We start from the raw sequence: 9,730 nt of genomic DNA, 5'->3' as shown, positions 1-9,730 counted from the left end.
TGTGCAAAGATGCTGCTGTCACTCACGCACTCGGCATAGACCTCGCCCCCGCGTAGTATAAATGCACGCCTACGAGGCAGAAACAGTCCTCAAAAGCCAGCCCCGCATTTAGCTTAGATGTATCACCATGTCCTTCTCACCCAGCTCTGTAACCTCAAGAGATGTGACTGTCACCCGTGAGGTTAATTTTAATATCACTGATCATAGACTAGTAAAATGCGTGCACCAAAGGCAAAAAAAAAAACAAAAAACAAACAAACAAAAAAAAACCTTCCTTCTTTAACAGTCTGCCGTGTAAGCTATGATTTCTCCTTATGTTTCGCACCCTCTGAAATTTGGTTGACATCACTGTATGCTGTTCTCCTTTTCTGTTCTCTTTGTGTTTGCAGGTTTATGCCCTTTTGGATTTCTTTACTATCTTTTTAATAGAGTTTCAAAGAGATAAAGAGAAAAATCTCTATTGTTAATCTACCACGTTTATCCAAATATCTGAGAAAAAAATTTATTGTATACCCTTTTGTATCGCTTAAAGTATATTTGACATGCATTCACATTTATAGAGAGTTTAAAATGGAATTTATATTTTAAACCATTTTAACAAAATTAAAACAAGGATGTATAACTAATACATAAGGAAATACATTAATATTATGATCATAGCTCATTCACTAAATCTACAAATACAATCTCTGAAAAAAGTAAAAGAAAATTTTCTTGGAGATGGAGGAATGGAGGAAAGAAAATATTTTCAAAGGATCAGACATTTCAAAGCCAATAAATCTTTTAGTCATTCTCATCATCATAGCCATTGCAGAATCAGAGAACATGCATGTCCTTCATTCCTATGCTCAAAACCTTTCTTCCAAGCAACAAAAGGACTCTTAGTAAGCCAATAAACATATATGATTAGATAAGCTTGCACCAGTATTTGCAAAGACCAGCAGTATATTTGCAGTGCAATGCAGAGACTGACTTTTACATTATTCTTTTCAACACAATGTCTTCTCTTACTTCCATACATTCTCTGTCCCATGAGTTTTCTCCCTCTGTGAGAGGTTGCAAAACAGACATTAGAGAAATCTATAGGCTTTCCCTCAGCCATGGTCACTCATTTATTTTGTTATGAAAAAAAATTCTGTTCAAGACCATTTTTTGCACCATATTTCATGAGCACTGAAAACTATCTCACTTGAGTTCTTATTGTTAGCAAGGCCATCGAGCTAACTAACTGGCTAGGAATAAGATAAGGGGCACTGTTCATGATGTAGATGGGAATCATCACCTCAGTTATGTTTTGGGTCCTTGTCCTTCATGTTGAATACAAGATGGTGTCTACCATCTGACTGGCCAAAGAAAGAAACTGGAATTAAAGTCCCTTTCCTCTCTATAAGATTCTGTTTCTTCTTCTTCCTTTTATTCCCTTCTGCATTAATGAAGAACCTGGTTTGGGGCGCTGTATTACTCCTATCACCATTCCTCCCCCATTCCGACAAGAATACATGATGCAGATGCCACCTTCTCTTCCAGGGAGGCCCAGAGCAAGCTGTGGAGGTTGGACTTGGACTGCAAGGATGAGCAAGGGACCACTCCCTGTTTATGTGGCTTTCATTTAAAACTACTTTGGTCCTGGATGAGGACCCACTGGTGTCAGCTAGTATCCAATTTCACTTATGACGAGTTGGGAAAGGGGGAGGGTTACTTCCTCTTCTTACGCTCTAGCCAGTGGTGTGATCTTTGTGTCAACCGGAGATTGAGGGACAAACCACCACAGACTGTGCTGGAACCAGAGAGGATCAAACAGTCAGAGACACTCTGCATCCAAGCTGAGTTTGGCTGCTTCTCAGAGTTTGTGCTCAGCTCCCCCTGCAGCTCCTGTCACTGTGTCAGTCAGAGCACAGTAGTACACGGCCGAGTCTGCCCCTTGGACTGAGGCTTTCTCCAAGTGGAAGGAAGTTTGTTCTCTGTGGTGCATGGCTTCAAAACCTTTCTTGAGTACCTTCTCCTTGTCCCTCGAGGCTTTCAGGAGGAGCTGTGGACCTTCTCCAGAGTATTGGACATACCAGAAAAGAGTGGGGTACGTCGTGGTTGAATAACTGCAGTTGATAGTCAGGGCAGCTGTTTCTGAAAGGGTCACTGGGCCTTCTGTCTGCATCACTGAGTCTCCATGGGTTCGTCCTGGACAAGATTAAAACAGTTCATGTCTCCTTGGGCATAAAGCTCTCCAATAAAATTATGGTTAAAGATTTTCCTGATGAAACAGAAGAAAGAATACACATTTTTAGAGGCTTTATACTTACCAAGCATTAAGAGTACCACAGTCACTAAGCCTGGAGAAGAGTTCATCTCTACAGTGTCACCTGAATAACGTGCTTGACAGCTACTATGAAGCAATGTTGAGGTCACAGCGAAGGGCCAAAGGGAAGCCTGCATTTCACACAGGAAGTGTGTTTGTGTTAGGAAGCTGCTCCCCCTGGTGGACGAGGACAGAAATGGGATGCATGTTTCCTAGTCTCCTCCCCTTGGCAGAGATATGTTCTCATCCCTGACTTTATTTATGAGGCACGTGTCAGTCCTCAGGTGACACTTGGAACCCTGATCAATAACTGCCGTAACTTCTCAGATCTGTTTTGTTCTTAGGACGCTCCTAACATCACTGCTGAGTAACTATTATTTGAAATGCAATGGTTCCTCATTTCTAAATTATATCAAGTGCAAGGAATACTACACTTTTAATGAAAGATTTTTAGGAGAAAAAGTCACACTAACTTATTTGTAGTCATATATTCCTGCATACAGACATCATTAAAAAATAAAATTATGAATCCTAGCAAGAAAAAAAGCATACTTGAAATTACTGAATTTTTACAGAATGATCTGAGATGAATATATTATTCCCCCACAATTTCAGTGACACCAAGATAAGGTGACTGGCCCATGTGAAACAAACAAGTACTAATCTGACACTCTCAGTGGATGTCTAACCTCAGGGATGCTTTCTATTACCATCCATCTGCCAACATTTTGTTGCCAAACTTTAACCAAATAATTTTCCACCCACTGGGTAGCTTAACCTTGAAGATGTCATTCTGCATCAAAAGCGTGGAGCATGAGATAGGACTGTCTTCTTTCCCAGCTTTTCGATTGTTAAAGACACATCAGCAGATATTCACACATCAGCTAATAGTAGAATCAGTGTGTGAGTGATTTAAAATTACAGAGTCTAGGCTCCTACCACTAACTTTATAAATCATATTTTCTAGTATTGGTGAATTTGTAATTTTTGAAATCTCCCAGATGGTTTTGTTGCAGCCAGTCTAATACCAGCCTACAAGATTTCATTTGTAATCACTGCTCTATACCAAGATGGTCATCAAAGATCAGCGAGAAAGCTCTGGGATCAGCATGGAAAAACATTGCCATGATTATACCATTTGTAATTGGTCTTTTTCTATGAAGTACCAGCAGCAAAAACAAGCATTTCTTTAGCTCCCTTTTTATGATCGTTCATTTTATAAAACAAAACAAAATCCTGAGAGCTATAGGATGAAGCTCTGGAGAAGGATGTATCTTCTGTAAAGACTGTAACCATCAATCCTTTGACACATAGATGGAAGCTTAGCTGTGTCTCTGTGCTGGAGTTCACTCTCCACAGATTCACATCAAGGAGCTTCACGAGTCCAAAATCAACATGGGAATAGTTTCCCAGGTGCAGATTTAAGTAATAAAATCAGGCTCAGATACTGTTTGGGTTCTTCCCTTCTCCTCCACCATCTGAATCCCATTGTCAGAACCTGCCTCAAAACTAAGCTAGAAATGAGTTCTGGAAAAACAGCAAAAACTTCCATTTTCACATACTAAGAAGAAAGCAAAAATAGGTTGGGATAATGCTGAGTTGAAAATAATGTATCACACATGAGTGCATAAAGTTGTTATCTATACTTTTATTTTAAAAAAAAACATAGTTTTAGGCCAATGAAAACATAAAGGAGAAGTATTTTGCATTTTTGGTGACACGAGAAGACTTACACATTACTGAATGAGGATATTTGTTAAATTTGGATTTTTAATGGCTTCATTGATATATAATTGCATAATAATAAGGTGTACCTATTTAAAGTATACAATTTTATAAGATTTGACCTACATATATACTTGTGAAGCCATCATCACAATCAAGCTGATGAACATATGCATCACCCCCAAATTTTCCTCATATCCCATCGTAATCCTCCTCTAAACGTTCTCCTCACTGCCCATCCCCGTTTCCAGGCAGCACTACTGTCATTATCAATTAATTTGCATACTTTATAAGTTCCTATAAATGGAGATATATGAACTTTTTGTTAGCTTCTTTTACTCAACACAATTATTTTGTGATTCTTCCAAGATTTTAAGTGTGAGTGGTTCATTTCTTTGTGTTGCTGAGTAGTATTCCATTACATAGATATAAAACAGTATGCTTATGTATTCATCTATTGATGAACATTTTGGATTTTGGTTAGTCCCAGTTTGGGGCTGTTACAAATAAAGCTGCTATGAACTTTTGTGTATAAGATTTGTATAGACATATGCTTTCATTTCTCTTCGGTCAATATCTGGAAATAGAATGCCTTGATCATAGGTAGATGTGTATTTGAATTTATTTAACTTTCTTGTTTTTCTCCTAGTAGCTTCTTTGTAGAGTCCCTTTATTTTCTACTCAGATAATTATGCTGTCTGAGAATAAAGATAGGTTCACTTCTGCTTTCCAAACTGTATGTCTTTTTTTTTTTTCTCTCTTATCTTAATGCACTGGCTACAATTCCTAGTACAATATTAAATACAAGCGGTGGAAGCCAAAACTCTTCTTTTATTTTTGAAGTTAGGAGGAAAGCATTTAGTGTTTTACCATCAAATATGACATCTCATGTAGGTTTTTCATAGAGGCCCTTTATTAAGTTGAGGAAATTCCCTTCAATTTCTAATTCACTGATAATTTCTAATCAGGAATGAATGATGGATTTTGTCAAATGCTTTTTCTGGACATATTGAGGTTTACCCTTATTAATTATCTGCTACTTGGCAATGTCCGTAGCTCCATCTTTGATAAATCATCACAACAAAATATTAAATAAGATATCACTCTCCTGTTTTACAGATAATTAAATAAAGTTTAAAAATGTTTAGTAAGTAGGTGGCAACATGAATAATTTTGAACACAAATCTTTATGATAGCAAAACCCACATTCCCTGTTTTTAACACTATAGATTGTTTTCAGAGAAAACTTGGAAGGAAAGACAAAGAGTAGCAAAATTACTTCTTCTCAAACCCTTGATGTATTTTAAGACATCATATTAACAGGTTCCATATTCATCCAAATCAATATATAGGGAAAATAATTAAATAATTGCAGATTTGGCAGTTTCACCAAAAGAGAAGACGGTATTATCAAGGGTGCTCAAGCTGCAACTCAAGAGCTGACCACCAGGTAGCGAAATGGCCGTTCTTTTCAGATCAGTATTAGGCGCCTGACTTGATCAATGCACTGTAGCAAGAGCGGCAAACTCTTCTAGATTTCTCTCAATCACAAGGACGCTGGAACTTAATTCACACCAGTGATCATTCTCTCTCTCCATTCCTTATAACCTGCTTATAATAAAGATATCTAAAATACAGTGGCTTGAATTTACCGGTGTGAATGTTGCTTATATATGGGATTATAGCTCGGTCCTTCCTATATGACTACATTATTTAAACCTAATCAGTCAGTTATGAAGCTTTATTTCACAAGATTATGAGACATTTATAGACAGAAGGGAGAATAATATTCAGATGCATACCAGGGATCTGAATAGTCTATACATCCACTAAATCTGAGCCAGACCATTTGAACCATAGTTACTGGTCCAGAACTTTCCAGAGTAAAACTTGGAGCACCTCACAATAAAAGACAAAGGCAGTAAATGGAAGCCAAGACTTCAGTATAAATATTGTTTAAAAAAATTATCATTTTTTCCTTATTCACAATAGAAATAATGTAAATGCAATAAGCAAGTTAAAGAAGAGGAAAAAATTCTATGTCTATAATTTTAGTCAAAGAAAGGGAGAGAATCCAAATATTTGTAAGAGCTGCCAAAATCAGATAAGTTTGCACAAATACGTACTGAACAGGTACAGTGAATCATCCCAGATCCAAAAGAAATCATTCCACATCCCATCCATCAAGCCAGCCTTGAGAACACCTTCAAGACTTTTAAGATTTGTTAATATAAAGAATTATTAATAGACTTCCAAGTATTAAAACAATTCTTTAATTGCTGAAATATATATTTCATGTTCTGTGCATATATTTGTCCCTCCTATTTTTCAGATTATTCTAATATTCTAGTTTTTTTAATAACAAATTATGGTTTTATCATTGATTTTATTATTTTCCTCTGATCAGTCAATTTCTGCTTTAAATTTAATTCCTTAACTCTAATTTTTTTCACCTTGTTTGTTGTTCATTGTCTAGCTTCTTGAGTTGCATGCCAAAGTTATATAGTTTAATATATCTTTTTTTTGTATTTGAATAACCATTAAAAATAAATGTACAAAAAGAAGTTCAACTAAATATGTATATACAGATGAACATGTAGGAATACATAGAGAGAAATTTATTTGAAGATAAAGGTTAAAAATGTTGAAATTCAGTGAAAAATATTAAAAGTCCTTTATAACTCGATAAAAATAACATTCTCCTGAAATAAAAAAATTTTGTAAAACAGATATTTTAAATATTGATATAATCATTAAATGCAATTCCAACTTTCTTATTTTCAATTTGTTTTCTTTTGTTGTTTCTTTTAAGGGAGGTACATTGAACATGAGTAAAATGGGACAGAATTTATAACATTTATGTTGGAAAATAAATGTGTAAAAATTACCCCCAAAAGTCTTGAAAAACAGTAATAGTGAGGATTTACCTTCACAGGTAATAAAATTTTCTATAAAGCTGTCTACTCTGGTAGGCATAAAATGAGACAGCAAGATCAATGCAAAAAAAGTCTTTGGAAACATAATGAAAAGAGGAATTTAATACATTTCACAGAAGGTGATTCATAATAGGAGGAAAAAAAGGTCTTATTTATATACAAATTAAAAGGTTTGTGTCTCTGTTGTGGAGAACTCCCACATATCCCATTAAGACCCAATAATTATTGATCATTTTATGGATACAACTGATGGGGAGCTCCAGGATAGAAATGGAGCTCTTTGAAGCCAGAGATGGCTTGTTAATGAGATGGAATGAGATCTTAGCACAAAGTTTGTCACATAGTAGACACCTCAGAAAGTAAACGAGTTCCCTTGACTCACAGCAAATAGACCTAAATTAAATTAATTCAGAAATAGCATAAAACAACATGGTATATTAAAAGAGGAAACATACAGAGAGGGCCTTCACTATTGAAAACAAGGCCTGTAATGTAAGTGAAGGAAACCAGAACGTGTCACCCCGAAATATGCCTCTTTGATATAAAAACTATTTTGAGTAAATGTACAAAAGGACCCTCTTTTTCTCCCTAAAGGCAGTAAATAAATTCTTATCTTTGTGGGGAGAGATTTTTTTTATCAGCCCAGTGTTGGCATCAAGGAATTTGTCTATTTAAGAGCCATAAGGATTACCAGACCCTAACTGGACTATTACTAGCCGATTATCCTCTCAATTCTTAACAAATGTATTATTTCTTTGTCAAAAGATATAAAAGCTTCCTACTCTGGGCACTTCGCCAAATATTCATTCTCTTGTGAAGACTCCCATGTACATACAAAAATTTAATAAAATCTGTATATTTTTCTCCTATTAATCTGTCTTAGGTTGAGTCAATACTTAGGCCCAGCCAGGAACTCAAGTAGGGTAGAGGAGACTTTCTCCTCCACCACATAATATACACTCAATAAATATTTATTAAACAAATTTATCTGAAAATGCAACATATTACGTATATTTTTTACTGATTTTTTTTTGTCATATGTTTCTGAATTTCCATTGCTCAATCTAATCACCAAATGGCAAAGATTTTATGTAGCTGTTCTTTCTTTCCAGTCATGGTCAAAAATTCTGTATGTCTACTTTCAAGCCAACGATTCAGGAATAAGAGTGTTTTTCACAAATGATAACTCTGGACATGGTCTATGAACAAAGATAAATATTTTCTTAGAATGCGTGTCCTCCCTCTAACCCCACACCTGTGCTGCCACAGCCCTCGCCACTTCCTGTCTGTGATGGCAATATCCTGCCCTGGTCCCTACAGCAGGTGGATGCATCAAGCAGAGCCCTGGGTTTTGGTACACCTCCCTCCAACACACCTCTCACTGTGGTCTCACTCAGTGCACAGAAATACACTGCAGAGTCCTCCAGCTGTGAGGCTGAGATGACGAGTTTGATGGATTTGCTTGCCTTCTGGAAATTCAATGAGTAGCGACCTTCTGTGGCATTTTGCTGGTTGTAAGAGTCCTGACGAATTAGGAAAGTCATCGCCCCACTGCTGGGCTGCTTGTACCAGGATAAACTATAAGTTGGATCACTGATGTCGTATGTGCAGTCCAGGGTCACAGCCTCCTTCTCCTGCACTAGCATTGGTGGTTGCTCTTGAGTTACCGTCTGGGCAATGCTGGATCCTGAAGGAAAAAAAAACCAAACATAGAATCAGAAGTTTAGGAATAAGCAGTGTGGAACAAAGAAATCCTATTTTACACCCTACTACCCCTTCCTTCCCAAGGTACCCATAAGACTGCTACCCTCAGTCTTCAGGTCATAGAGGAGGCACAGTCCCCTGGGACCATCCCTACCTAGCCAGCATGAAGCCATGGCCACCTTCAGAAGGCTGGAGAGAAGCATGTTTCAGGTCTTCCACTAGATGGAAAATGTCTTCTTCAATTTCAGGGCTGTGCAAGGTGAGGCGAGCCCGACAGGATGAGGGGAGACTCACTGGTCTATGTGCTGCTGCTGCCTCAGAACAGGAAGCAGGGGTTTGCTGCTGTAGCAAGTTGATGTGGGTGACGTCAAACTTCTCTATGGACTACATGAGAGTCTCCCTCAACCCGAACTTCCTTTTGCATTAAGAAACTCTTCAACTGATGGCAATTACCTCTGAAAATAAACACAAGTTAAATTTGATACTGAAAGCGAGACTGATGATTCCACTAATGCTGTGTTCAGTCATTGCATCTGCAAAGGAACTGTGAGGGTGGCAGTTGTTTAAAAATACTACATGTAACAGATTATGGAAACAGCATATGATGTAAAATGTATCCTCAGATGTATATATTCTGATCTTTCCCCTAAAATAGAAATACATCACTTTATGATAAGAAAACAAAGCTGTTTGGATCAATCACTGTAGACCTTGTGTTCTCCCTATTGTTGTAGCAACATTTCTCCTCACTATCAATGTTTGTTCATTTGCCTATCTTGGGGCCAAAAGCTGAAAAATTGAATCACTCTTTGCTGAAGAATTTAGACTGAGGCTGCTCACAGTCAGTCCTGTCACAGAGACCCCCTTCTCTTCTCTGTTAGTTTTGACAGCCCAGCTCTGTTCGTAAAAGCCAGATTAGATACCTGGGTTTGGTCATTAGGTTATCAAATCTTTGAATTATATTTGTCCAATTAACTCAACTGGGACTATACATAAGCTACTATATTCTGTATGCCCATTTCTAAAGAGAATGTGTCATAGGCTACCCCATACACCTACATAGAACTGCTAA

General features: G+C 37.1%; 1 gene segment (V, D, J or C); it reads right to left on the bottom strand.

Moving 5' to 3' along the window:
• Window positions 1-752: 752 nt before the first annotated feature.
• LOC105097663 (T cell receptor alpha variable 14/delta variable 4-like) lies at window positions 753-8,966 on the bottom strand. The segment is given in 3 exon segments: window positions 753-2,175; window positions 8,330-8,641; window positions 8,813-8,966. Coding segments are annotated over 3 exon segments (696 nt in total).
• Between the last annotated feature and the right edge of the window lie 764 nt (window positions 8,967-9,730).

This window comes from Camelus dromedarius, chromosome 5 (genome assembly GCF_036321535.1).
Source record: "Camelus dromedarius isolate mCamDro1 chromosome 5, mCamDro1.pat, whole genome shotgun sequence".
Lineage (NCBI taxonomy): Eukaryota > Metazoa > Chordata > Mammalia > Artiodactyla > Camelidae > Camelus > Camelus dromedarius.
The sequence above is the reverse complement of the archived record's forward strand: the minus strand, read 5'-3'. Positions and strand labels throughout refer to the sequence as shown.